The 27,045-nt window shown below is 32.5% G+C and overlaps 15 protein-coding genes across 15 annotated transcripts; 10 read left to right on the top strand and 5 right to left on the bottom strand. All coding sequences in view use genetic code 12, as the record gives it.

The window, feature by feature from the left end:
* Nucleotides 1-2,283: 2,283 nt before the first annotated feature.
* RJT21DRAFT_119507 (uncharacterized protein) lies at nucleotides 2,284-4,272 on the top strand. The gene has a single exon (XM_064881427.1). The coding sequence runs from the start codon at nucleotides 2,490-2,492 to the stop codon at nucleotides 4,134-4,136; it is 1,647 nt and encodes a 548-aa protein (XP_064740111.1). The 5' UTR covers nucleotides 2,284-2,489; the 3' UTR covers nucleotides 4,137-4,272.
* A 14-nt stretch (nucleotides 4,273-4,286) lies between these two features.
* On the top strand, nucleotides 4,287-4,925 carry HCH1 (Hch1p). The gene is made up of 2 exons (XM_064883964.1): nucleotides 4,287-4,386; nucleotides 4,466-4,925. Exons 1-2 carry the CDS (start codon nucleotides 4,361-4,363, stop codon nucleotides 4,878-4,880), a joined length of 441 nt encoding a protein of 146 aa, XP_064740110.1. The 5' UTR covers nucleotides 4,287-4,360; the 3' UTR covers nucleotides 4,881-4,925.
* Nucleotides 4,926-4,963: 38 nt separating this feature from the next.
* Nucleotides 4,964-7,600, bottom strand: RJT21DRAFT_2707 (uncharacterized protein; the record flags this gene model as incomplete). The annotated part of the gene is made up of 1 exon (XM_064883977.1): nucleotides 4,964-7,600. One exon carries the CDS (start codon nucleotides 7,598-7,600, stop codon nucleotides 4,964-4,966), a length of 2,637 nt encoding a protein of 878 aa, XP_064740109.1.
* A 134-nt stretch (nucleotides 7,601-7,734) lies between these two features.
* COQ3 (hexaprenyldihydroxybenzoate methyltransferase) lies at nucleotides 7,735-8,828 on the top strand. The gene has a single exon (XM_064883329.1). The coding sequence runs from the start codon at nucleotides 7,836-7,838 to the stop codon at nucleotides 8,781-8,783; it is 948 nt and encodes a 315-aa protein (XP_064740108.1). The 5' UTR covers nucleotides 7,735-7,835; the 3' UTR covers nucleotides 8,784-8,828.
* Nucleotides 8,829-9,558, bottom strand: CTA1 (Cta1p). Its single transcript, XM_064881426.1, has one exon. It carries the CDS (start codon nucleotides 9,510-9,512, stop codon nucleotides 8,859-8,861), a length of 654 nt encoding a protein of 217 aa, XP_064740107.1. The 5' UTR covers nucleotides 9,513-9,558; the 3' UTR covers nucleotides 8,829-8,858.
* Nucleotides 9,559-9,678: 120 nt separating this feature from the next.
* Nucleotides 9,679-11,457, top strand: FPG1 (Fpg1p). Its single transcript, XM_064883963.1, has 2 exons — nucleotides 9,679-9,812; nucleotides 9,889-11,457. The coding sequence occupies exons 1-2, from the start codon at nucleotides 9,795-9,797 to the stop codon at nucleotides 11,074-11,076; spliced, it is 1,206 nt and encodes a 401-aa protein (XP_064740106.1). The 5' UTR covers nucleotides 9,679-9,794; the 3' UTR covers nucleotides 11,077-11,457.
* A 1-nt stretch (nucleotide 11,458) lies between these two features.
* On the top strand, nucleotides 11,459-13,384 carry RJT21DRAFT_26617 (uncharacterized protein). Its single transcript, XM_064883961.1, has one exon. The coding sequence runs from the start codon at nucleotides 11,487-11,489 to the stop codon at nucleotides 12,915-12,917; it is 1,431 nt and encodes a 476-aa protein (XP_064740105.1). The 5' UTR covers nucleotides 11,459-11,486; the 3' UTR covers nucleotides 12,918-13,384.
* Nucleotides 13,385-14,398: 1,014 nt separating this feature from the next.
* MAE1 (malate dehydrogenase (oxaloacetate-decarboxylating)) lies at nucleotides 14,399-17,122 on the top strand. The gene has a single exon (XM_064883962.1). It carries the CDS (start codon nucleotides 14,791-14,793, stop codon nucleotides 16,726-16,728), a length of 1,938 nt encoding a protein of 645 aa, XP_064740104.1. The 5' UTR covers nucleotides 14,399-14,790; the 3' UTR covers nucleotides 16,729-17,122.
* A 271-nt stretch (nucleotides 17,123-17,393) lies between these two features.
* ADK1 (adenylate kinase) lies at nucleotides 17,394-18,428 on the top strand. Its single transcript, XM_064881425.1, has one exon. The coding sequence runs from the start codon at nucleotides 17,538-17,540 to the stop codon at nucleotides 18,282-18,284; it is 747 nt and encodes a 248-aa protein (XP_064740103.1). The 5' UTR covers nucleotides 17,394-17,537; the 3' UTR covers nucleotides 18,285-18,428.
* RJT21DRAFT_119496 (uncharacterized protein) lies at nucleotides 18,429-20,105 on the bottom strand. The gene has a single exon (XM_064881424.1). The coding sequence runs from the start codon at nucleotides 20,048-20,050 to the stop codon at nucleotides 18,503-18,505; it is 1,548 nt and encodes a 515-aa protein (XP_064740102.1). The 5' UTR covers nucleotides 20,051-20,105; the 3' UTR covers nucleotides 18,429-18,502.
* Nucleotides 20,106-20,341: 236 nt separating this feature from the next.
* Nucleotides 20,342-21,596, top strand: YHM1 (Yhm1p). The gene has a single exon (XM_064881423.1). The coding sequence runs from the start codon at nucleotides 20,386-20,388 to the stop codon at nucleotides 21,289-21,291; it is 906 nt and encodes a 301-aa protein (XP_064740101.1). The 5' UTR covers nucleotides 20,342-20,385; the 3' UTR covers nucleotides 21,292-21,596.
* On the top strand, nucleotides 21,597-22,175 carry RJT21DRAFT_119494 (uncharacterized protein). Its single transcript, XM_064881422.1, has one exon. The coding sequence runs from the start codon at nucleotides 21,801-21,803 to the stop codon at nucleotides 21,999-22,001; it is 201 nt and encodes a 66-aa protein (XP_064740100.1). The 5' UTR covers nucleotides 21,597-21,800; the 3' UTR covers nucleotides 22,002-22,175.
* On the bottom strand, nucleotides 22,176-24,088 carry RJT21DRAFT_119493 (uncharacterized protein). Its single transcript, XM_064881421.1, has 2 exons — nucleotides 23,906-24,088; nucleotides 22,176-23,845 (listed from the first exon to the last, which is right to left on the bottom strand). Exons 1-2 carry the CDS (start codon nucleotides 23,910-23,912, stop codon nucleotides 22,194-22,196), a joined length of 1,659 nt encoding a protein of 552 aa, XP_064740099.1. The 5' UTR covers nucleotides 23,913-24,088; the 3' UTR covers nucleotides 22,176-22,193.
* RJT21DRAFT_119491 (uncharacterized protein) lies at nucleotides 24,089-25,610 on the top strand. Its single transcript, XM_064881420.1, has one exon. It carries the CDS (start codon nucleotides 24,119-24,121, stop codon nucleotides 25,487-25,489), a length of 1,371 nt encoding a protein of 456 aa, XP_064740098.1. The 5' UTR covers nucleotides 24,089-24,118; the 3' UTR covers nucleotides 25,490-25,610.
* Nucleotides 25,551-26,892, bottom strand: RPL25 (60S ribosomal protein uL23). The gene is made up of 2 exons (XM_064881419.1): nucleotides 26,725-26,892; nucleotides 25,551-26,220 (listed from the first exon to the last, which is right to left on the bottom strand). The coding sequence occupies exons 1-2, from the start codon at nucleotides 26,732-26,734 to the stop codon at nucleotides 25,799-25,801; spliced, it is 432 nt and encodes a 143-aa protein (XP_064740097.1). The 5' UTR covers nucleotides 26,735-26,892; the 3' UTR covers nucleotides 25,551-25,798.
* Nucleotides 26,893-27,045: the final 153 nt, after the last annotated feature.

The following is a 27,045-nucleotide window of genomic DNA, read 5'->3' as shown; positions in this document are numbered from 1 at the left end:
CTAAATATCAATACTTAATCATAATTATGTCGTTCTCGGTTTTGCATTGTGCTTTATTAATTGAACCGATTCTACGAGTGTTTAAATTATGTAGATTTTAGGATAAAATTATCCAATTGGTGGGCTAGAATTATATAGTAATATTTCCATCATTTCAGTACTCTACTATAAATTTGCTTTAGGATTACAAGAATAACTTTATGATGGTAGTCTCCAATTTTAAGTCATGGCATTTTGAGTGACCCTTCACAAATGCTGGATAAAAATATCCAGCCACTTCAAAGAACCTATTTGACACCTTATATTTGTGGGTTGGCTAGTTTAACTTTCTTCTTTTGTGTCCTTGAACATTAATATGGCTGTTGGATTTTACTTTTTGGACATCTGGCTTAAAATTTAAGACCTTAAGGCCAAATCCAAAACATAAATAATCGTAAAGTGAGTGCCTTTCTTCAGTGTTTACTGGTTTACTTTTGTAATCATAAAGTATTTCGGATAATCTGTCGATAGCAAAAGCACGAGTGGCGTCTCGTAAGAGCTTTAATTCAGTAACACTTAGATCAGCTATTATGATATAGCTATGCAAAAATTTGAAAAGCAATATCATCATTTCCTTAAAATTTCCTTTGTATTTCTTTAATATGAATTCCACTAGATATTTAATCCTTTTTGGTACTTCAGTAGAATCATCAATCTTAGTTGTATTCAACAAGTCAGTAAACTCTTGAAGATCATTTTGATAAGCTTCCCATAACTGTTTATTGGAGGTGTAGTCAAGAAATATCGGTTTTCCTTCCTCAAATAATCTGGCAGCCTGCTTGATGCTAAGCAATTGGGAAATTCTTTCCATTAAATTAATTAGTTTAAGTGTTGAGTGTGGATATGATTAGGTTTTGAGTGTGGATATGATTTAGGTTTTGAATGTGGAAATGATTTAGGTACTGAGCGTAAAAGACGTAGAGTTTTGTGGTGGTATGTTTTAGGGAAGGAATAGCGGTACTTGATCACTACAAGATTATTCACTCCTTACTATGTTTAAGTAATGGAATTAATATGAATTCTGGGATTTTAAAACTTTCAGCCATCAAATTTTATTTTCTATATAGTTTATTGAGTAGTTAAATATTGATTTATTGCTGCAAAAATGGTTATACTAAGTATGGGCCGTATAGAGTAATTTTATGTGCAGTACTTATTTAATTTAGATTCATTGGGATTTAGTAATACTACTTAGTTACTCTTAATCAGTAATCGGTGTCGAGCTTTTAAAGTATAGCTAATAGATTTTTCTACGTGAATGTCAATTGATAATACCAAGACCACGAATAATAGATGATCCATTGTGACACAAAATGATAGTTCTACCTACTTATTTCAAAATTAATCATTAATTCAATTGACTGGTCAGGTTCTTTGATAATAATTTTTGATTTAAAGGCATCATAGCCAAAAACAATAAATCAAGATTACCAAAAATAATATCAAAACATTGAAAGGAGATAACATTATTGGTAGATCAAATTCAATGGTATTTACGTTAAATAATAAGAATCATTTCAATAGTGATCTTTAAGATGTCTGGGATACTTTGACTATAGAGATGTCAGTAAATAAAACACACTATATATTAAATATACAAAAATTATAGGGAGAAGATTATTTCTATTTCAATTGAAGAAAAATGATATTTGAAGAAAAGACCTAATTCACCGATTTATCATAGACTAAAAAATGACTCAAAAAAAATCAACACACTATTTTGCATCTACAAATGAAAAATTATTCACTTTGATTTCACGCTCCACCGAACTTCTATGTGTTCTATGCTGTTTGTTGTACTATCGGATTAACTATAGTTCGGTAAACTGATAGTCATATCTGTACGTGCATACTTCCATTGACCGTTTTTATTACTAAATGGAGTTATGCAGACCGGACTTTATACTAATCAAGACATTACATAATCGAAGTACATATAACACTGCCGTGTAGTCCATAAAATTTGATACTCCATTATACCCCGGGCACAGTTTACAAGGTAATAATTGCAATTACAAAAGTAAATCAGAAAATTATACTCGTATATACGAACCGGCTATTTATTCTCACGGATATGTCCTAAATAAGTAATTCCTTCGGTTGCACAAACCCTGACAATTTTTTTTACACTTTGCGGGCAAGTGTGCTATGGTTCCGGCCGACAAATTCTATATACCAAGAAAGCGCATATATTCTTTTAGTTTGGGGTACTTTTGGCATTTCTCGGAGATGCGATCCGTTAGCCTCGCAGACAAAAAAAGAAAAAAATAATGTTAGCATATATGTACCAAAGCTTAACGAGTAGGCTGACAAAAAGAGGAGAGTCAGTTTACTTGCAGCTTTGTATATATTGTAACATTATTCCTTTCTGTATATAAATATGTTTGTATCTTCTCACTAATCCTTCAAAAGTTATAGAGTTAACTCACAACCAAAATAAATCAGTCAAAATGTCTAACACATCTACTGATTCAACTACAAATAATTATTTAATGGAAAGCAATTTAACCGAACTGGATGAACCAGAACAATTTAGTCATGAAAAAGTAGAAAAGGAAAAGGAAAAGGAAAAGGAAAATGAAAATGAAAATGAAGATGAAGCTAGTAATGATAGACCTGAAGATATAGGAGAAGAATTAGCCACCATAACATCTAAAAATCTTGGTGATGCATATTTAGTTACCTTTGATGGGGGTGATGATGATAGAGAAGATGCTTCAAGGTTATCAAAATTTCATAAATGGATGATTGTTGGAATTATTTCAACTGGTTCTTTATGTGTTACATGTATTTCATCATCTTGGTCTTTAGTTTCTGAAGAAGTTATGGCACATTTTCATATTAGTCGAGAAGTTAGTACTTTAGGTATTTCATTATATATTTGGGGGTTAGGAACTGGGGGGATGTTCTTATCTCCAATAAGTGAATTTCATGGTAGAAAAATGGTTTATATTATGGGTATTTCTTTAACTTTAGCATTTGAATTTTTAACAGCTTTTAGTTCTAATATTGGTGGTGTCTTATTTGGTAGATTTGTTAGTGGATTTGCTGGTCTGAGTTTTATGTCGGTTGCTTCTGGTTCATTTTCTGATTTATTTAAAGCTAGAAAAGGTTCTAAAGGTGATGCAAATAAAGAATTGGCTCTTGCTTTAGTACTTTATTCTGTTTCTCCCTTTGTTGGTCCAGGTATTGGTCCATTAATTTCTGGGTTTGTTTCAGAACATATTTATTATAAATGGACATTTTATATATTAATTATTTGGTCAGGAGTTTTATTGATAATGGTTATTTTATTTGTTCCTGAAACTTATGAACCAGTATTATTGGTCAAGAAAGCTAAAAGATTAAGAAAAGAAACTGGTGATGATAGATATTATGCACCTTTAGAAAAAACTAAAATCACATTATATGAGAGTGTTGTCGTTTCTTCTAGAAGACCATTCTTATTGATTTTCAGAGATAATATGACAATGGCTCTTTGTTTTTATACTGGGTTTACTTTAGCAATTGTTTATATGTTCTTTGTGGCTTTCCCATATATCTTCAGCACAGTTTATCATTTTTCACTTCAAGCTCAAGGGATGTCATTCTTAGGTTTAATTGCTGGTATGCTTTTAACTTCATTATTAACTCCTCCATTAATTGCTAGAAATTATAATCGTTTATTAGCAAGACATGGTGGAGTTTCTAAGCCAGAATTCAGATTTGTTCCTTTAATGGCAGGAGTATTTATTGTTCCTATTGGATTATTTATTATAGCTTGGACTTCTTATCCTCATGTTCATTGGATTGGTCCAATTATGGGTTCAGCTGTTTATGGTGTAGGAACTATTTTAGTATTCAATGGTATTTTTGCATATACGGTTGAAGCTTATAGATTATATGCAGCTTCAGCTATGGCTACTAATTCATTTGTTAGATCAGTTATGGCGGGTATATTCCCATTATTTGGAGTTCAAATGTATGAAGGAATGGGAATTCAATGGGCTACTTCCTTATTAGCCTTTTTCGCATGTGCCTTAATTCCTATCCCATTTGTTTTCTACAAGTATGGTGAATCATTAAGGGCTAAAAGTCCATATGCATGGTCAGATTAGTTGGGAATGAGTATGCATGGAGGGTAGAGCTTACGGTACATTTAATTATAGATAGAATCTTTATAGACACTAATACTTATACTAATACTAATACTGTACTAATTTGGCGCGCATTTCGGTGATGGAACTTCTGCGAAATTCTTTGAAAAATTCATATATAAGCACCGGTGATAACTCACCAAACCAACTTACGGACACCTTCGGAGTCATACATAGTCGCAGCAATGGTAGTTCATAATCCTAACAATTGGTAAGTATAAGTTTTACTTAAATTGGCGTTGACGTTAGCGTAGTTTTGAGTATGAGTTCATTACTAACTATGAGTACAGGCACTGGATAGATAAGAATTGTCTTCCATGGACTAAAGAATATCTTGATAGAGAAATAAAGGATACAGTTATTGAAAATGAAGGATATAAATTCACAGTTATATCTATAGATTCTGTTACTGGAGATTGTGATGTAACTCAAAGAAAGGGTAAGGTCTTGTGTATATATGATTTAGCCTTACAATTTGGTATAACAATACAAGATTCTGAACAAGAAACTTTTAATGGAACTATCTCACTTCCTGAATTTGTTCATGATCAAGATGATGATGAATACATATTTGAAGTGACTTCTGATAATAAAGCTTCGGAAATTAAAAAATTCTTCCTTCCGGAATTGAAGGTCAAGTTACAAAAGTTTCAAGGTGATTTAATTGATGCTCATGCTAAGGACGTTCAGCATGCATCAAATTAGCATATAGTTATTTAGTGTTATATTTATAGTTATAATTATAATTATATACATACATTAGCTATAGTACAATTTCGTAAATCTATCTATCCTTCAAACCCTTGAGGAACTCCCTTTGCATGCTTAACACTACCATCTCTTGATCCTAAATATATCTCAACTACTCCGGTATCATTCATATCTTCTGTTAGACTATACCAAGGAATTTGTCCCAGTTCTATTAATTTCACTAATCTATAAGTTTCAACTGAACTATATGGAATACCAGTAGATGGATCGAAATATTTAACTTCAGTACCGGAAATTAAGCAATTCTTCTTATTACCATTAGGTAAATAAAGTCCTGTAGGTGCTTCAGTATTAATTACTATGGCAGTATCTTCTGTCTTTACTACATCTTCAACTGTTTCAATCACATCTTGCTTAACACCTAATCTAGGTAATCTTCGAAGTTCATCAAAAATTGCATCATCAGCTGTTAACTTAGATACTGGTTCAAATACTGAATTATCTTCACTCTTGCCTGTAGTTTCATATGGATTCCCTGTATCTCCTATTTTCAAAATTGTCTTAACATCTTTAAATCTTCGAGATGCTGGAAGGAGTGATTCAGCACCAAAAAGAATGGATTTAATGTTATTAACACTTAGTCTCATATCTCTGTTGTCCTCTTCAAAGTCAAGTAAATAAATGGTATTTCGAGCTACTCTTTGCGGTGGACCTTCAAAGATATCTTTTACTTCTTGTTCAGGTACTGGTGTTTCGATATCAGTAGCAGGAGTTTCCTCTTTTTCAATAACTGACGTTTCTTCTTTATCAACAGAAGCGGTTTCTTCTTTATCAACAGAAGCGGTTTCTTCTTTAACATCTTCAGGTAAGTCAGCAAACTTGACTTTCTTTTCTGGACTTCCTTCTTGAGCAGAAGTATCTGTGCCATTTGCTTGCGTAACTTCTTCTGTCTTATCCTCTGTGATTTCTCCATTTTCCTGAAGAGATGCGTGTCCATTGGCACTGGTATTGACATCTGCTTCTTCTAATGGAGGTGAAACTTCCTGAGTATCCTCCTTTATTGGAGTTTCAGACTTAGCTTCTCCATTTTGTATTTGGTCAGAATTCTCGCTTTCAATTGTTTCATGAGCTTCTCCATTTTGCAGTGATTTAGCTGTCTCTCCTTCATCCTCTGTTACAGCAAGAGTTTCATTGATGATGGTATCATCTTCAGTGACATCCTTTGGAATACTGCTGGAGCCATTTGCATCAATATCCATTGAGCTATCAGCTGAAACAAGATCCACAGTTTCAATATCTTCAATTTTATTCTCAGTCTTGATTTGTTCTGGTACAGCTTCGTTACTATGGTCTTCTTTCTCTTCTTTCTCTTCTTTCCGTTCTTCTTCATTCTGTTCTTCTTCATTCTGTTCCTTAACAACTTCCTTCTTATCTTCAATTACTTGTTCCTCTTCCTTCTTATCCTCCTTCTTATCCTCCTCCTCCTTCTCCTCCTCCTTCTCCCCCTCTACTTTCTGATCTTCGGTTATCTGATCTTCGGTTATCTGATCTTCGGTTATCTGATCTTCGGTTTTCTCTTCCACTATATCCTCTTTCTGCTCCTCTTTAATCTTCAACTCCTTCTCCTCTTGCTCCTTCCTTTCCTGTTCAAGTCGTTCATTCTCCAACCGTTGCTGTTCCAATTCCTGTTTCACCAATGGCAAGTCCATATCGACTTCCCCATATAGCATTGTATACGGTTCAGGTTCATCACCTTGAGTCTTCTTTTTTCTACCGGTACGTCTCCTCTTGTTTTGCTCATACATCTTTTTGTAATACTCTATTTCTTCAACAGGTGTGATGTATGTTTCTTGACTGACTAATCTTACTACATTTCTTAACTTTCGTCTTTTCAGAAGAAACATTTGTTTCTGCTTTTCTTTCTTAAATATTTCTTGTTCTCGGAATCTATGAAGGGATTCTACATTAACTCGTTCTGTTTCAACCGCTTCTGCTAATCTTTCTTCTTGAGTTTTCTCTACTACTTTAACTCTTACTACTGGTGCCATTTGTGAACGTCGTTGTTCACTTTGTTTTAACTTTTCCACTAAAGCATGTTTACTCTCTAATGCAGCAGATCTAGATGAAGATCTTCTTTCTGATAATAGAAGTGAATCGGAAGTTACTAAATGAGTCTTTTTAGATGGTTTAGGTATAGTCTTTTTCGTAGTTATCGTAGCTTTCTTAATAGTCGGTATTATAACCTTCTTTCTCTTTTTCTTTAATCGTTCTTGTTTCTGAAGTTCCTTCTCGCCTTCACTCTCATCTTCATCAGACATAGATAAGTCTGAATCAGATAATACATCATCGGAATTTACAACTGGACCATCATCTTCTTCATCGTTATCTTCTTCTTCGTCTTCCTCTCCTTCTCCTTCTCCCTCATTATCACTTCTAGACCGTTTTCGAGATTCTTTTTTTTCTCCGCTCTCACCATTTGGTTGTTCTTCCTCATCCTCATCCTCGAGATCTTCATCATCAAGTTCTTCATCTATGAATTCCTCATCATTGGCAGTTTCCTGAAATAATAGATTAACATTTTCATCGTCTTCAGTTACAAATTGCAGTAAATGTTCGGTAGATTGAGCCTCCAATTCGATCAACTGCTTCATCCGAGATCCGGCATTGGCCCTTCTGGATCTCGTGACCGCCAAACTATCCTCATCGTCCGACATTTCATAAGTTACACTTTGTTTGTGGAGTAGTGACTACAAATCGTATACAAAATAAATAAAATAAAGTAAAATAAAATAAATAATCTACGGTCCATTTTTGTACAGTACATGCGACTGAAAAAAAAGATTGTCTCGTTCGCCCAATTAGGAAACTTAATTATAGTGAGCTTTTAACATCTTTCCATCACTCTTTGTCCACTATAATTGCTAAATAACTGCCTTTAAGTAATTGGATATGATGCGAATTAGGAGTGTCGGAGTGTCGGGTCGGATCAGTACCATTAGTTACCGTTCTGTCCGATTTCATTCATCTCATAATCCAAAAGCTACATCATTATCAGCTGATGAAATGGCCCATTTTAATGCTTTAGCTTCAAGTTGGTGGGATGTTAATGGACCTCAAAGAATATTACATAAGATGAATTTATTAAGAATGGATTTCATTCATAGTACAATTCGAAATCATATTAAATTGAATGGACCAGAAGTCCCCGTAGATGAACAAATTTATATTCCACCATTTAATGTGGATTTATTACCTAAACCTATAAGAAATACTATAATTAAAGAACAAGATGATAAACGAGATTCAATATTAAATCAAGTTAAATGGAAGGTTTTAGATATTGGTTGTGGAGGTGGGATTCTTAGTGAATCATTGGCTCGTTTAAGCTTTATTGATAATGTTAAGGGAATTGATTTATCTAAAGATGTATTAGAAGCTGCAAAGCTTCATAAATTGAAGGATCCTTTACTTAATGATAATAAACTTAATTATGAATTGATGGCAATTGAGGATGTACCAGCTTCTGAAAAGTATGATATAGTAACGATGTTTGAAATGTTGGAACATGTAGATCACCCATCGAAAGTATTGGTTGAAGCACTTAAAAGAGTTGAAAGGGGTGGTTGGGTATTTATATCTACAATCAATAGAGACTTTATAAGTTGGTTTACAACTATCTTTATGGGTGAACATATATTAAAGATTGTGCCTGTAGGTACTCATACATTAGAGAAGTATATTAATCAATCAGAAATTAGACAATGGTTTGATGAGAGGAAAGATTCATTTAAGGTAGTAGATGCTAAGGGTTGTATCTATTTACCAGCTTACGGATGGAAATTCACTTCTTCACCAGATGTGGGCAATTACTTTATGGCAATTCAAAGAATTAAATAAATGAATTAGTACTTACCTGTAAATATAACACTTCAAAAATAGACATAATTAGTATAAATGTATATATAATAATATTTATTCAGCAATCTTAGATGCTGATTCTTCATTAGGCTGCTCATCAATGAATGTGGGTAAATTATCAGTGCCCACTTGATCCAAATAACTGGGAACTCCTGCTCCACTTTCAGCCAATTCACTCTCAAAATCCATTTCTTCTCCTAAAGCATCTAATTCAGCATCAAGTTCACTTTCACTTATATCATCAGGTACATCATAAGATGTCAGTAATGCTTCTTGTAAATCATTAGATTTTTCGATTAAATCTAACATTTCATCTTGTAAATCTTCAATCTTATCAATATCTATCTTACCATATGTCTTTTTTAATGCTTTATTTGTTGTCTTCATAGCATCTATTGTTATCATGGTATTTTGTAAATTATCAGTAGTCATTTGAGCTTGGGTCATATTCCATGATTGATTTTCTAATTGATCCTTTTGGGCCTCAATCTGTTTCCTTTGTCTCAATAACTTCAAAGCTTTTTGTTTCAAAGCATTCTTTCCAGGTCCATCTCTTATTCTGCTTATCTTCTGTTGATAAGTCGATAGTTCGGCATTTATCTTCGTTAGCTTAACATCTAAGGCTCCTACTCTTTCATCTAAGTTTTTAACAGCATCATTCAATGATGGTTTAGGCACTGTGCTCTTCGATCCAAACAATCTATTCATCTATTATTAATGGTGTCTATTGCTTAGATGTTGTAGTTAGTTAGTTAGTTAGTCAGTTCCCTTAATTAATTACATTAACGCATTTGCCATCTCCGTTTTAAGCCAACTGGTGCGAAAACTGAAAATTACAAATTGGATTACTGCAACTTTACTTTTCCAGATATCCCAATAGCCATCTTTATTCAATTAGACAGAATTGCAGGGAGTGCGAGTATCGTAGTTATACTTCTTCTTGTAGGGATATTGTACTGCGTTGGTTATTCAGAGTTTGAGCAAGGATACATGCCTGAAGTAGCTGAAGTAAGTACTTTCTATCATAGCTTGATAGCACGCGTTACACGTACAAGTATCTATACTAACTGTCTATATATTATAGGTTGCACATGTATGTGCCTTATTGAGAAGAAATATATTGGGATTTAGAATATCTCGAGCCAATTTACAAAATGACCCCTTGTTGTTTCCTGCTTTAAAAGCTTCTAGTGATCCGAATGCAGAATTAGCTAAATTATCAAATAGTTTAACTAATTCTGTAATCGATTCAGTAGGACGACATGGAAAATACTTCTGGTTAAGATTAAAATTAGCTAATAATACAGAAGGCACGACTGGAGTATTTCTCATGCATTTTGGTATGACAGGAATGATTAAAATCAAAAATGTTAAATCCCATTTAATATTTATGGAAAATGGAGGTGACAAAAAGGTGCTTGCAAAGCTTAAGGAGGAAGCTACCGAGTCAAAATACTTTAAAAAAGAAGAGGTCATTATAGAGAAAGAAGAAATCAATGAAGATGAGGATGTAGAATGGCCTCCGAGGTTCACAAAGATGGAATTACAATTAGAATATCAAGATAGAAAGCTTGATTTTGCTTTCGTTGACGCCCGAAGATTAGGTAGAGTTCGACTTCTAATTGGAGACGAATACCAAACTGATGAGAGTTTATTGAATCAGCCTCCGTTAAATGCATTGGGGCCGGACTATTCTAAACCTGTCAAACTTGATAAAAACTATAAATTTACATTCGGAGATCCTGATCCAGATAACCATGGACGTCCAATTCTTTCAATAGAGGACTTCAATCAATTAATACTTAAGAAAAAGGCACCTATAAAGAGCTTATTGTTAGATCAGGCATATTTTGCTGGTGTTGGGAATTGGGTAGGTGATGAAATATGTTATCGTGCTAGAATCCATCCTACAGAAATAATATCTAATAAAGTTTCCAACCTAAATAATAATATTGATCCAGTAGTGAAGAAATTATATGAATCTCTTATTTATGTGTGCCAGGAGAGTGTTAGGGTTGAAGGAGAAGTATCACAATTTCCCAAAGATTGGTTGATGATATATCGATGGGGTAAATCCAGAAAGAAGGGACCAAAGCCAACTACCTATGAGGGATATGCCCTTGACCACGTAACAGTTGGGGGTCGTACAAGTTGCTTTGTTCCTGCATTACAAAAACCTCTAAAGAAGAGAACTATAGGAGAAGAAACTGGCGGTGAAAGCGGAGAAGCGGCCCCTAAGAAAAGAGCTAAGAAAGGAGTAAAAATAGAGTGAGAACTTTACAAATGTGTAGCACTTAAACGTGGATTCTTCTTTTTTTTTAGGTTCGGGCTAGATTTAGATATTGTATTACAAAGTCCGTCTGCCCTATTTGTCAAATCTTTGCTTTGTTCTACCCCCACATTTTTTTTATCTCTTCTCCACAAAACGTCACCTAAATTTTTGCGTGCACATAACGGTTGGTACGCCAAAGCCTAAGGCTTTGTAGTCATTTATATATGTGCTTATGATTAAATATATATCTAAACATTAGCATTGTCTGTGTCCTTAAGGGACTTCTTATTAATACAAATATCCAAAGTATCTTTAGCTATCACCTCTTGCTAATTCTTGGTTATATCGTGACTCTTGCTATCTTGAGTTATACGAGATTCAATTTTGCAACTAATATATACAGCTCTATAATGATATCATTCACATTATTAGAATTGGGTATTATCATATTCCTTATAATAATTATTCATGAACTTGTCATTATTGCCTATTCACATAGAAAAATAACAGATGATTCAAATTACTTATTGGCGCTTAATCAGCCTCATGGTTTAGGAAAAGCTCAAACAACTGAAGAGGAGATCGAAGTTATTGATGATAATGTATTGTTGCTGCAGAAATATAAAATAACTTTAGATACTTTACCACGTGAACTAGTAATGGAAATAATCAATAATTTAAATCAGTTTGATGTGTTGAACCTTGCTTTGGTAAATTCGAAACTTTATTGGCCATGTGTGGAGAAGCTCTTCAAAAAAATATTGGTGTATAACAAGCAAGATATGAACCATATAATCACTAATCCAGAGTTGGATACTATTTTTTATAAGAATTTCACAGTTACTAATAACTATAATATGATTAAGGGCCTACATGAATGGAAGCATCCTCATTCAATGTTTGTTAAAAATATTACAATTCAAAATTTCAAATTATCCCCGGAAATAGAGTCCACTATGGGTGAAACATTTCCTTTCGTTCAGATTCAACATTACATGGAAAGTATTGAAAGCTTATCCATAAAGGTTGATGAATTGGGTCTTGTGCTCAACTCTTATAAAGATATTCCCTTGCATTCGCTTAAAAAGTTGAGTATTACTTTCCACTCAGAGACTGAACCAAATAGTGTTGTGATTAACAGACTAAGAGGTGTCTTTCCCCAATTAATTAGTCTAAAATTGATTCACTTAAATGCTCAAGTTCTAGATAATTTTGTACTGTTACAAGTTCAATTTGGAAATGTTAAATCACTAAGTTTACAATTCAAACCTCTTGAAGATATTAATGTCGACCTAATTACTTCATTGTTCTCTTTGGAGTCAATTACACAATTGGAATTGACCTTAGAACCTTCACATTCAAAGCCATTGCAAATGTCTATTATAAACCATTTAGTAGAATCTTTACCCAACTTAAGGACGTTTGTTTTAATCCATCATCGCTCTGACTTTGGTATATTTGACATATTCAGACATATTTCAAGTGCCCAATTATCTAAGGTCTCTATCCACTGCAAAGTTGCAAACCATTCAGGGTTGCTGTATATTCACTTAACTTCTGAGATTATGAGATTATTTCCTTTTTCACTAGAAATCATTAAAATTAGTAGTTCGATTCATACCAAATTAAAATATGACTTGGATTCAATTGATAAGTTTTTTGCATCCCAAGATGATTCTATTAAAACTGCTCCAGAAGACATTGAAGTTATCCAAAACACAATTGATTTAATAAACCAAAGACTGAATTTGTTTAGTCGGTTAAAATATATTACATATGATGATCATCAGTTTGTAATTAAGAGAAAAATGGGGTTTGCCCAAGCTCTCCCGATAAATTAGTGCAACCTTTTTGATAAATCGATATATGAGGTTGTTTTTCTTAAAATGCATTACAAAAACTACTTGAAAAATTGATTGTTAGTGAAAACAGCCATTGGAGAGATATGGATTTAAGAGAATTTGCAGCTGTCCAAAAAGGACATATGAACAATAACTACGCCTAATTAACGTTTCCTTCTGTAAACGATTGCAAAATTTTAGCACGTCATTTTAGTAACCATCAGATCATTTACAAAGGTAGCCCGATTGCGGCATTCTAAATATAACGTGGTCGTGTGCGAATCCGGGCTATAAATTGTTTCCGTATTTTTCCGCTAATGTCAGTTTGCAGCCGACAATAATCAATGAAAGGCGCTATCTTTGTACTGTTGTGTTAGTCTTGGTATTGTTTTGGTGCTGTCTTAGTGTTGTTGAGAGATTTCAGGATTAAGAACAATCATCTAAATGAGAAATACGTTAAGGATCTCAACTCATAATTTACTTATATCTATAGGTATGACCTATTTTAGTTAATAAATAAATATGTAAGGATAAATATTCTAACGGCCTTGTTGTCGTCTGATGTCAACCTGGCAAGTTCTAGCTGCTGATGCCTTTCCGTTATTGCATACTGCGGCTTTATAGTGAAAGTATTGTTTAACCCCTCTTTTGCTCTGACAGCTAATGGTTTTATGCACACACTATTTATCCACTCCGAAACTAAATAGGAAACTAATAGTGGCGGGTATGCAAAAGACGCGAAGAAAATAGGGACGAGGCAGACGAGAAATTTTTTTGTTGGACCTCCACCCCTCCTTTACTGGGTAAAATCGGAGTGGAAATGTTACGCCAAGTTGGGCAATTGCGCGCACAAAGACACGAGGGTAACCGTTATTGGTTTAATGGTCGGAATGAAACCGTAATTGAGATTTATAAATAAGTAAGTCTCACGTGATGTGTCAAACCATTCAAAAGTTATGTTTGAGTTTTATACTTACTACTCGTTCAATTTCTGTAGATTTTGTTAAAGGCCTCCATACTAATGGGTATCCAACTAAAGAACAACTCCAAGACAAGGCTCTAGTTACGGCTCTATACGACAAACATTAGAAATGTTGGTATTTCTTTTTTGTCGCAAATTGCAAATGAAAGTTGCCCGTTAGTCCATGAAATAACTAAAAAAAATAATAATTAAAAAGAAATTCAATATAGAGGACAAATTCAATGAACTAAAAATTGATAGATTATTACGATTTGCACGTTTCGCCTTGATTACAGACTCGCCTCGCGATGAGAGAAGAAGAAGAAGAAGATCCTGTTAAAGTGCACATTGATACTGTTGTAGAAAGGGCCCTAAACACCACGTAGAATGACCGAAATTAATACCTAGTGACCGGTAACCATTAACGACAAATATGTACACCGATAACTTGCACAGGTTAAAATCGGAACAACCAATTTGTTTGTGTTAGATTTTTCTTCTCTGCATTCTCATTTCTCATTAAAGTTGTCAATGTGTAAAATTGTTTGTGGTTAAATCAGGAACTACCAGCAGTAGTAGAATAAACCTCCTCATTTTAGTGGAGTACTAGTGATAGTGAAGGCTAATGCTGCATTGATCCGGAATGCCTTACCGATGGATATTACAAGCAATTTTTCTTATAACATGTTATTATATATAGATCGAAATAATCTATTTTAGTAATTATATAATGTATATAATGTAATGAGCATCCCCTTTAAAATCTCCTCTTTAATATTTTTGTATAAAATATATATTGTCATTTTTTAATTTTTCAATTTTTGGAATTTCAATTACTTCTTCTTGTGATCCACAGTATTATAACTAACTACTAATTAGTAAATTTGAGGGTAGAAAACTATTCGAGTCATAATGTTGAAAGTTATATCCAGATCAAATACACAAAGCATAAATTGCAGACTGGCTTTACTTCTGATTAGTCGTAGTAATGCTACTGCTGCTACTCCTATTTCAAGTGATAAGAAGAAAACCACTACTTCAATTCATACTCATACTATTAAAACTCCAGTTGGGATTAAAGCTGCCATTGCATCTTTAAAACCTAAAACTACAAGATTATCTATTGAAGGTCCAATTGAATGTGATTTAGAAGCATTTCAAATTTTAAATTCTCCAATTTTTAATAAAGGTTCTGCCTTTACAAAGGAAGAAAGAAAAGCATTTGGTTTAACTGGTCTTTTACCATCTCAAACAAATACTTTAGATGAACAAGTTGAAAGAGCTTATCGTCAATTTAGTTATTTAAAGACTCCTTTAGCTAAGAATGATTTCTGTACTTCAATGAGAATTCAAAATAAAGTTCTTTATTATGAATTAGTTAGACGTCATATTAGAGAAATGTTACCTATTATTTATACTCCAACTGAAGGTGATGCAATTGCTGCTTATTCTCATAGATTCAGAAAACCAGAAGGTTGTTTCTTAGATATCACTGATCCTGATTCAATTGATGAAAGATTGGCTGTCTATGGTGAAGATAAAGATATTGATTATATTGTCGTATCAGATGGTGAAGGTATTCTTGGTATTGGAGATCAAGGTGTTGGTGGTATTAGAATTGCCATTGCAAAATTAGGTTTAATGACCCTTTGTGGTGGTATTCATCCAGGAAGAGTTTTACCTATTGTACTTGATGTAGGTACTAATAATGAAAAATTAGTTAATGATGATCTTTATATGGGTAATAAATTCCCAAGAGTCAGAGGAGAACAATACTGGGATTTCATTGATAAATTTATTAATGCTTTAAAGAATAGATTCCCAAATGCTGTTTTGCATTATGAAGATTTTGGTGTTTCTACCGGTAGAGATATGTTATATAAATATAGAGAAGTTATTCCTTCTTTTAATGATGATATTCAAGGTACTGGTGCCGTTGTTATGGCATCCATCACTGCTGCTTTGAAATTTACCAATAGAAAATTATTGGAATCTAGAATTTTAATCTATGGTGCTGGTTCTGCTGGTATGGGTATTGCCGATCAAGTTGTTAACCATATGGTTAGTCATGGTGCTACTCCTGAACAAGCAAGAGCTTCTATTCATGCAATGGATCGTCGTGGTTTAATTTTGAAATCATATGAAGATACTAGTGAAACTCAAAAGAAATATGCTGATGATGATGCCGAATGGGAAGGAGTAGATACCACATCATTGGTTGAAGTTATTAAAAAGGTTAAACCAACAGTATTGGTTGGATGTTCTACTCAAGCAGGTGCATTTAATGAACAAGTCATTAAAGAAATGTATAAACACAATCCTCAACCAATTATCTTCCCATTATCTAACCCAACTAGATTGCATGAAGCTTTCCCAGTTGATATTATGAAATACACCGATAACAATGCATTAATTGCAACTGGTTCACCTTTCGAACCGGTTGATGGATACTATATCTCTGAAAACAATAATTGTTTCACTTTCCCAGGTATTGGTTTAGGTGCTGTATTATCTAGATGTACTACAATTTCTGATACCATGGTAAGTGCAGCAGTTGATCAATTAGCTTCATTATCTCCAAAGATGGAAAATCCTAAGAATGGTTTATTACCAAGATTAGAAGAAATTGATGAAGTTAGTGCCTATGTTGCAACTGCTGTAATTTTACAATCATTGAAAGAAGGTACTGCTAGAATCGAAAGCGAAGAAAGACCACAAGGTGGATTCGTTGAAGTTCCAAGAGATTTTGACAAGTGTCTTAAATGGGTTCAATCACAAATGTGGAAGCCAATTTACCGTCCATTAGTTAAGGTTCAACATGTTCCAGAAATCCATACTTTCCAACATTAGTCATTTATTCAACCATTAAATTATTCATCAATTCAATTATTCATTAATTCAGTCACACATGCTTTGAGCAACCCTACTTTTTAATATGTATTTTAGTCATTCTTCTAATAATCCTATTTGTCTCTAATTGTTCATTCATTTCTACAAATTCTCTTTGCATATTTTGACAATTTTTTTTTTCTATCTTAAAGCATGCTTCTTTTAGTCTTAGTCTATTCAAGCCTTTTATAATTCGAGTTTATCGAATTAAATTATAGAGTCTGGATCCTTATATATTAAATTAAACTATTCAATATAAATTAATAATCTGGAGTATTTGATTTTTTTGTAGGTTTTTTGCAACAATTTCTCAAAAAAGCTTTTGACAGTTCGATAAGAGTTCCGCTAAGTTACATGTCACTAAAACTGAAGGTATACAAACTAAAGGTTACAGATACTATGAGACTTTTACTATACATATCAGTAATTACATAATATTTCTTATTATTATTATATAATCTAATTAACATTTAACCTACAATTACTACTCAAATACTTAACTCCCTAAAGTCTATACCACCAATTGGGTACGACATAATTCCTCAACAAAATTTTGTTTTACTGAGTTTCGGATTTTGGCATGGGGTAGCGGGTGGTAGAAAATTTAAATTTTTGTTAGGTGCGGCCGGGATTTTTTCGTTCAGTGGTGAAGAAAAAAATGTCTGAAAAAATCGAGGTCCAATTGGGGGCCGAACTAATCTTAAATCTTTACCGAAGGTTGATTTATTGAAGTTACTATAAGTTGTCAATTGTACATAAAAACTGTCATAATGTCTATTGAAGATTTAAAATCCACCATTGCCAAATTGCAAGAAAGAATCCAATATTTGGAACAACAAGCTGGAATTGTTCCAAAAGTTCCAAAATCCATTAGAATGGTCTTAATCGGACCTCCAGGTGCTGGTAAGGGAACTCAAGCTCCAAATTTAAAAGAAAAATTCTGTGCTTGTCATTTAGCTACTGGTGATATGTTAAGAGCTCAAGTTGCTGCTAAGACTGAATTAGGTCAACAAGCTAAAAAGATTATGGATCAAGGTGGTTTAGTCTCTGATGAAATTATGGTTAACATGATTAAATCTGAATTAGAAAACAATAAAGAATGTGCTAATGGATTCATTTTAGATGGTTTCCCAAGAACCATTCCTCAAGCTGAAAAATTAGATAGTATGTTAACTGAACGTAAAACTCCATTAGAAAAGGCTGTTGAATTAAAGATTGATGATGAATTATTAGTTGCTAGAATTACTGGTAGATTAGTTCATCCAGCTTCTGGTAGATCTTATCATAAATTATTTAACCCACCAAAGAAAGATATGATTGATGATATTACTGGTGAACCATTAGTTCAAAGATCTGATGATAACGAAGGTGCCTTAAAGAAGAGATTAGTTACTTATCACAAACAAACTGAACCAATTGTTGACTACTATAGAAAAACTGGTATCTGGAGTGGTATTGATGCTTCTCAAAAGCCAACTAAAGTTTGGTCTGATATCTTAAAATGTTTAGGCCAATAGATTTAGCATTTGGAGATTGGTACAACTAAAAGAGTACAAATATATTATTGATAATATCAAAGTATATAGTATTTATGTATGTATATAATTATAATCATGATCCTAGAATAAATCAAAAATTACTATTTATTATTAATTTAATTTACTTTCATTAATTCGTAAACTCTATAAACAGTACAAAAATTAGTACATTATACAGATAATTAACTTTATTCCCTTTAGACTCTTTCACGTTTGGGTCTTGAATGTAAGCTTGTATCGGCACTTCTCTTTTTATTTGTTTCATTAAAACAACTGACATGAACAATCTTACGACTATTCTTACCTTCACCAGGAACTTTAATACATCCTGGCCATACCCATTCTCCTATATCATCTTTATAGATAGCTTTAACAGTCTCACGACAAATATTACATCTATTATTCATATTACTTGAAGTAGATGGTACAACAACATATTGATTATTAGTAACAAAATCTATAAGATCTTTAACATCATTATTTCCAGAACCATTACCATTACCATTACTATCTGAAGTAGTTGAAAATTCTAATAAAGCATCATCTCTAAATTTAACCCAGTCATAATCATCCAAGTACCAATTCCTTGATTGAACATTAGAAGCATTAGTTGCAACTTTTTTATTAATTCTAAAATGCCAATCTAAATGCAACCTTTTTCTATTTGATCCTTCACCATCAGTGGTAAATCTTTTACCACAAATTGAACATTTAGATGGTTTAGCTTCATATAATAAATTTATTTCAACTCCAGTTGGTTTATTGGTATTAATAAATCCTTGAAGACCTCCATTAGCTATTTGTTTTGAAACTGTAACCAAGCCTTCAAACTTTACTTTTTCATATTCGGTGGTATGCAAACTAGTATGAAGATTGGCATTTAATATATCTTGTAAAGTACTTGATGTTGAAATATCTTTTGATGGTGGAATATATTTAATTTTAGGAAATTGTAATGTATATACGGGTGTTGAACCTGGAATAGGATCACGGTCTACTTTAACCAAACCTGATTCAATTAAATTCAGAAATATTCCATCTACTATTGAAATTGGTTGTGGAGTGGAATTATTACTGATTTGACTTGACATTTCATTTAATGTAGCTTGAATACGAGGGAATTCAGCAGGTTGAACACTACCACTTAAAAGTAAAGCTTTCAAATTAAAAAGTGCACTACGTCTTTCCTTTGTTTTAATATCGGGATTTTCTTGTAATTTAATATCAAGTACTAGTATTAATTTATCTATTTCGTCTACCATCTTATTTTGATTTCCTGGTAATTTATTTTGTATAGATGATACTGAAACAGGAGTTGAAGATTGGAATCCTGTCTTTTTCAAATAATTATCAATCTTATTTAAACATATTTTACTGAATAATGGTGAGGTGGTACCCTTTGCTTTTGCTGTCTTCCATGTTTGAAGAACACTTACTAATTTTGTTCTAGTAGCATCATCATTACTTTGAAATACTGCACTAAATAATCCTGGTAAACTATCTTCAAGTAATACATTATATGGACTTCCTACATTCTTACATATGGAATCTAATAAATATAATGCAAATAATCTTTGTTCTGGAGTTGCCGATCGAATTCTTTTAGATATAACATTAATAATTCCATCGGCTTGATTAGCATTCTCTTTGGCAATAGTAGTCAAATTATCAATGATTACACGTGAATTGAATGTCAAATCATTCAAACTTTGTGCATAATCTTCAATCAATGCACCTGATTCCATCTCCGATATTTTTTAATTGAGATTAGTTAATATTATTAGTATAAGTTTGCGATTTCTTACCTTTATGTTACTGATTAGTTCTTTAAAAATTTCATAGTCAGTAGTGAATGGGGGTTATGTACAGGATTCTTTTAAGAATTAGTAAATCACGTGCCGCCTTCCTAATCAAGTAATTCATTGAGTAATAAAAAAATTTAAGCGCGGTGTGAGTCAAAATTTTTCACCTGAAAGGACAGAAAAAGAAAATTGTGGAAGAAAATTACCCTTATGATTTGATTGTTAAATTGTAATCTTTAAAGTTAGTGCTAGCCTTAACAACATAAAAAAAGTGTGCAATGTCTCCTCCTTCATCATCAGATAAAAAGCAATCTGGTCTTGCCAGAGTTTTAGGTTCAGCATCTGCTGGTATTTGTGAAATTGCAGTTTTCCATCCAGTTGATACTATTTCTAAAAGATTAATGTCTAATCATGGTAAAGTTACTAATTTAACTCAATTGAATAGTGTTATCTTTAGAGAACATGCTTCCAAGGCTTTAAGTAATCGTTTATTTACTTTATTCCCTGGTTTAGGTTATGCTGCTGTTTATAAGATTTTACAAAGAGTTTATAAATATGGTGGTCAACCATTTGCTAATGAATTTTTAACTTCAAATTTTAAGGATACTTATTATTCATGGTTTGGAGCTAAGACTGGTAAAGCTTTATTATCTGCCACTGCTGGTTCATTAATTGGTATTGGTGAAGTTGTCTTATTACCTTTAGATGTTTTAAAGATTAAACGTCAAACAAACCCAGAAGCCTTTAGAGGTAGAGGTTTCCTTAAAATTATTGCTGATGAAGGTTTTGGTTTATATAGAGGTTGGGGTTGGACTGCTGCTAGAAATGCTCCTGGTTCTTTCGCTTTATTTGGTGGTAACTCTTTTGCTAAGGAATATATTTTTGGTTTAACTGATTATTCTTCTGCCACTTGGAGTCAAAATTTTGTCACTTCAATTGTTGGTGCTTCCGCTTCTTTGATTGTTTCTGCTCCATTAGATGTTATTAAGACTAGAATCCAAAATAGAAACTTTGACAATCCAGAATCCGGTTTTACTATTTTAAAGAATATGGCTGCAAAAGAAGGTCTTACATCATTTTTCAAAGGTTTAACACCAAAATTATTAACTACTGGACCTAAATTAGTATTCTCCTTTGCTTTAGCTCAATCATTAATCCCAGCTTTCGATAAATATATCAAGTAATTGCTCAATTTAGATACACTATAGATCTATTTATTTTTAGTTCTTGATTATTGATTATTAATTTTCTTAATTTCCGATGTGTCTCATATATTAGTTTTAGTTCAATGTACATAGATTACAAATATAATACGTTTTATATATATTATTTATCCAAACCCCATAGTAGTACTGTCATACAGAAAGGGAAAAAAAAATCATACCCCGTTGTAGTTAACTAATAAACAGTCCTGCATACACAGCAATAAATCTCACTCTATAATTGATCTAAGAAATAACAAAATGATCATTACATTTAAACGTGGGATTATTCCGAACTGAAGGCCTACAATATAAATAAGGATCTTAAAGTGTATAATATATATGTTAGGCAGGAGTCAAAAACACTAACAAATAACACTTAATACAATTTAATTTATTATAACTTGTTTGAACAATCTCAGTGTTCTTTTCTTATATTTGTGCAAGATCGCAACTGAAACGGCAAATTTGATATAAGATAAATAGTTACAATGAAGTTTATACTAATGTTCATATACATGTTGAAAATCAACATACTTCAGATTATAGTTCACGGATCAAGAAATCCGTCGATATCTTTACAATATATCGATAGTGCAATATTTGAAGCTTCTAAATGTACTTCAAATGAATATGCAGATCAAGTATATGTTAACAATAACATTAATATTACAGACATTCCTATTTTATAGATATGAATTTAGGAACATTTAATTAAAAATGGTTGGTTTACGACAAAGTCGTCAAAGGTTTATATGGTTACGGTATTATTATATTTTATTACATTATTTTCATTTCTAACAAAATGACTGGTTTAGCACAGTCTATATTTACATCACAATTATATAGCTATTCATAAAAAATGTACGTTTATTTATTCAATTTTAAAAATCTGTAGGTTGTTCTATATTTAATATACCAAATGATTCAAAGTATCCCAATTTTATCAAGCTTGGTAATTCATTGATCCATTTCTTCCTTCCTAAAATAGTATCCAATTCCTGAATACTGGTTTTACCTTCTAAAACACATAGCCTTAAAACAGAATCTACTTTCTTCTTTTCTCTTTGCATCTTTTCTGCTATCCGTTCACGTAACCCTCCTGGCGTGTTAGCAAGATTCATTGCATTCTTAAGCATCGTCTTGGAGTTATTGAGTAATACTTGTTGATTCTGTTGCGCAGGTTCATAATCGATAATTTGACACCTTTGTAGATCAATATCAGATCTTGCAATCATAACTTCACTAATTTGGGCTATTAATGCACCTAACCCTAAATCCACACCTGAAGGAATCTTTCTCTTTTCACTAAGTTGAGCATTTAATATATCCTGAGCTTTCTTTAGATTATTATTCATCTGAGTCAAAGCTTTCCAAAACAGCACTTTGATATCTTGGTTCGATTGTGGGCCATTCACAAATGTTAGATTTATATCATTTCTATCCAAAAATGTTTGAATATTATCGGCTGTCAGCATATATCTTTCAGAGGTTTCAGGTAAATCCGATTCACTCCATAATTGGATTAATTGATCAAGCTCTGAAGTAGTCAATCCAATTATATATGTTTTAATAACTTTATATTCATTTATTTGGTCAATGGTCAAACTGGCGACCATATCATTTTTCACAGTTGCAAAATCACTAAAATTATTGATTAAATCATGAGCGATAGAATCACTCTTGGTCAATAATGGAGTGATTAGATCAGTAATTCTTGGAACCTGATTATTGAAATCTGTCACATTCTCCAATATCGATTGGCCTAATTTATAACTAGCTAAGATAGTATCAAAGATATCATTGGGTTGAACTATTTCTTCCGCAGTATATTCCTCTTGTGATTTCTTTTCTTCATCTTGTCCTTCTAGTTCATGATCCAGACTTGACAATTCTTGTGGCACATTATTATTATCTAATTCTTTCAATTCATCTAAGAATTTACGTAACTCATTAACTTGAGTATCTAATAGATTCAGTAAAATTATTTGAGCTTTATATGTCACCTCTAATAATTGATTAAAGTCACTATCTGAATTATCCTGTTCAGTATCTAAAATTTCTGTATAAGCTGTAGCAGTATTGAATAGTAGGTCCAGAGGTATGGGAGACAGAGATTGCCTAGCAATATTGATAGCTCTTTCATGAGCTAAGACAATACTTCCAATGTTATGAATCACAGAGCTATCATCTTGTCGTAATGAATCTTCAACGTTTGTTAAATCATAGAGATTCACTCCATCAGTCTTCAAATATTGATAGTAAACTTGAAACAATAATCGAGATGAATTATAATAACTATCTAAATTTTCAAACCCTGACAGTAAATGAATAGACTTTATGTAACTTGTATATGCTTTCTGATAAAATCTTAAACTCTTAGATAAGTCCGATCCTAACCACCTATCTCCAGATTCTTCATCAATTGATCCTTGTTCCAAATAATCCTCTGCTGTAGTTGGCTCTTTATTGGATCCATCATATTCATCATTAGCTCTGCTCAAAGCTGCTAAAGCTCTTTTACCTAACCTTGGTTCTAAAATAATTAGTTAATAAATGTATTATACATCATATTTTTCATCGGACCTATACATACTCTTCATAATATTACAATTAATCCGGGCTGCAAAATATAAAATAATAAGAAGACAGACAATTTTGACCTGAAGACCTCTATAATAAGGATGACATTATGCAGATGCAGGAAAATATTCCAGTTAATCCAGCCGCGAAAAATATAATTTAGGGTTTGTTTACCAATCTGATCTTGATCTATCTGATACATATAGATCATCAATAAACACTAACAATGGACCAACCGAAGAATATTCAGGAGGTCGGAGAAATAATACTAAATGGTAGAAAAGTGGATAACATTATATCATTACCAGTTTACGTTTTAGGCGTTGTTTGTCAACCAATTTATCGTAAATATTATCGATATTTAGTTGTAACAGATTTTACCCTGGCAGAAAAATGTAGTAGAACTCTATATAAGGGGAAGTATCATGGTAGACAATCGAGAATTCCAAGTGGTCAGTATCTCTATTGTTATTTAGCTGAATCACGTTATAATAAAATAAAAAATATTATTGATGAAATGTGCCCAAATAGTGTATTTCTGAAAGAGGAAGGGGTTGAAACTAATTTGGAAAGCTTTGGGTATTGTGCTACCATAGGTATTGAAATCGATAATTGGAAAGCTGGACCAGTAGTCAAGTGTTCCAATTTTGAAATGGGTCTAAAGGAAAATTTCAGTTATCCAAATTATGGAACTTATGTACCTATGAGAAGAGAAATTATAGAAGAGTTTAAAAAGAGACTTAATGTTGAAGTTTCAAAATATAAAGTCCCTGCAATAAACCCTGAACTTGATGATTTATATTCAATAACCTATAAGAGGAAATCTGATCAGGTTGAATCAGAATGGACTAATGGACAGAAACGTCAAAACATAAATGGAGCCAACTTGGTTTTTGGCAACTATGGATCTGAGGAAGAAACTCAACCAACTGGCAATGCCCATTCCCATTCCCATTCACTTAACTCAGGATATGCTATAAATTTAGGATATGGGTTTCCTCAAGAACTGGCCAATAATGTCGGAGAAGATCCCAGCATAATACGTCTTGACCCGCATTTTGCTGGAGGAGGAGCTATGCAAATAATCAACTCAACGGTTTATGAAGATCATTCGGAAGACAATAGTGAACATACGCATCTGTTTATTAATTCAGGAGACTTAATTAGTACCACCGTTACTATTGAACAAATAGAATCAACCAATTTGCTTTATGAGCAACAACTGGCTGAAAAATACTATGAATTAAATGTTTCAATCAAGGGGATATTTCCACTACAACCATTTATCATTCGACCTTACAAGCGTACACTTAAGTTGGCCAATTTGACTTTATTGGTTCTGGACCTTTCAAACAATACTTTAAAAATTGAATTCAATCTGACAGATGAAGTCTGTAAATTCTTAGATATTGAAGAACCAGAAGAAATACTTAACAAATGGGAAAAGATAGGCGAACAAATGGGGAAACTTTTAGAGTTTGAAAAGAAGCAGTTAACCACTATCAAAATTAAAAGATCTACAAGAAAACTTGCCAATGGGTTTATCTATCCATATTGGACTAGTGCCACCATACTAGATAAATTAGTTAGTATATAATTAATGATAACTCTAATAACTAATGAACAACTTAAGAGGAACTACTACAAGTAAATTTAAATTTTTATCAAGTTTTTAATTTATTATGATGTTTTGAAGAGCGTAAGAATTATGTATATAAAGAAATTATTTCCCATTTTAAACTCCACGAAACAATAATGGTAACATCGATGAATATTACTCATTTGTCGTATGTATAAATGAATTCGCAAAAGAGTTATAACATCATACAACCACTATGGAAATATAAGGAGTTTAATATTTTATAATAAAATACAAATAAAAATGTGACTAATGATGAAATATAATTTAAATATAACCAATTCTGTTGGCAACATCTAAAGCATCGTGGTCAGCAGTTAATCTGATGTAAGCCTTCTTGGTACCGTTTGGTCTGATTAAAGTGTTAACGTATTCGACATCAACTTCGTATAATTCCTTAACGGCAGATTTGATTTGGTGCTTGTTGGCCTTTAAGTCAACTTGGAAAACTAAAATGTTACCATCTTCAACCTTCTTGATAGCGGTTTCAGAAGCAATTGGAGCAACGATAACCTTGTAGGCATCTAATCTGTTGTAGTGTGGAACGGATTTTCTGGCGTATTTTGGAGCTCTGGTTAATTTTAAGGTCTTTGGTAATCTGAAGGAGGTAGAAGTTCTAACCTTTAAAGCCTTCTTGGAGTTAGTACCTTTTAAAGCGGCCTTCTTAGCAGCAGAAGCTTTAGTAGTAGCTATAAATATTTTGTTAGTATAAAGTTTTTTCATTAAAATTTATTTTTAATGGGTCATTAATAGATGTATAACAAGTAGAATGAATTTGAATGTAGTACTGAAATGGTGTCTAATGATTTGAATGATCTTTTATTATATCATTTTTAATAGTGATTCTTGGATTCAGTCACAATGATAATTCAACTACAGATGTTTATCACCGATGGAATTGACGATAATTAATACTGGATCTTCAATAATGAATATATGAATATATGAATAAATGAAAAATCTACATCTCTGAAGTTATGGGTACTGAGTAGTTGTGAATATTCAATATATCTTGATCCTAATGATATTGATAAAATTTCATGTCTTTATTCATATTGATCCTTTGAATTTATAATTTACACTATGATGGGTATTTCTATTTAAAATTAACACAACCGGATAGTCGAAACAATCAAATTACTTCTTCACACTGTTTACACATCCCTTGTTTGACCTGAGCATATTAAACTTACTTGGAGCCATTATTAATTAATACTTGGTTAGTCCTTAAAACCAAAAAGATGAAAATTATAGATGTATTTTTTTCTTTAAACAGAGGAAAAAAATTTCAAACACTGTCTGGTTCCTCACTGAGGTGCGTAATTTGTATGGGGAGATGAATGTTAAGTATTGAAGTAAGGATGTTTTGTTCTTGGTTTAGTGCGACTCACTTATATTTAAGTATGGGAAAGAGTTATTAAGTATGCGAAAGAAACATGTGCAGGACTGCTTGTGTCACGTGTAACAATTAGAGTCTAGGGCTAGAGACCTAAATGATAATAATACAATAGGAT

Source organism: Scheffersomyces amazonensis, assembly GCF_036850825.1.
Source record: "Scheffersomyces amazonensis strain UFMG-HMD-26.3 chromosome Unknown RJT21scaffold_2, whole genome shotgun sequence".
NCBI classification, from domain to species: domain Eukaryota; kingdom Fungi; phylum Ascomycota; class Pichiomycetes; order Serinales; family Debaryomycetaceae; genus Scheffersomyces; species Scheffersomyces amazonensis.
Note: the sequence above shows the minus strand (reverse complement) of the source record. Positions and strands in the feature narration are given on the sequence as shown.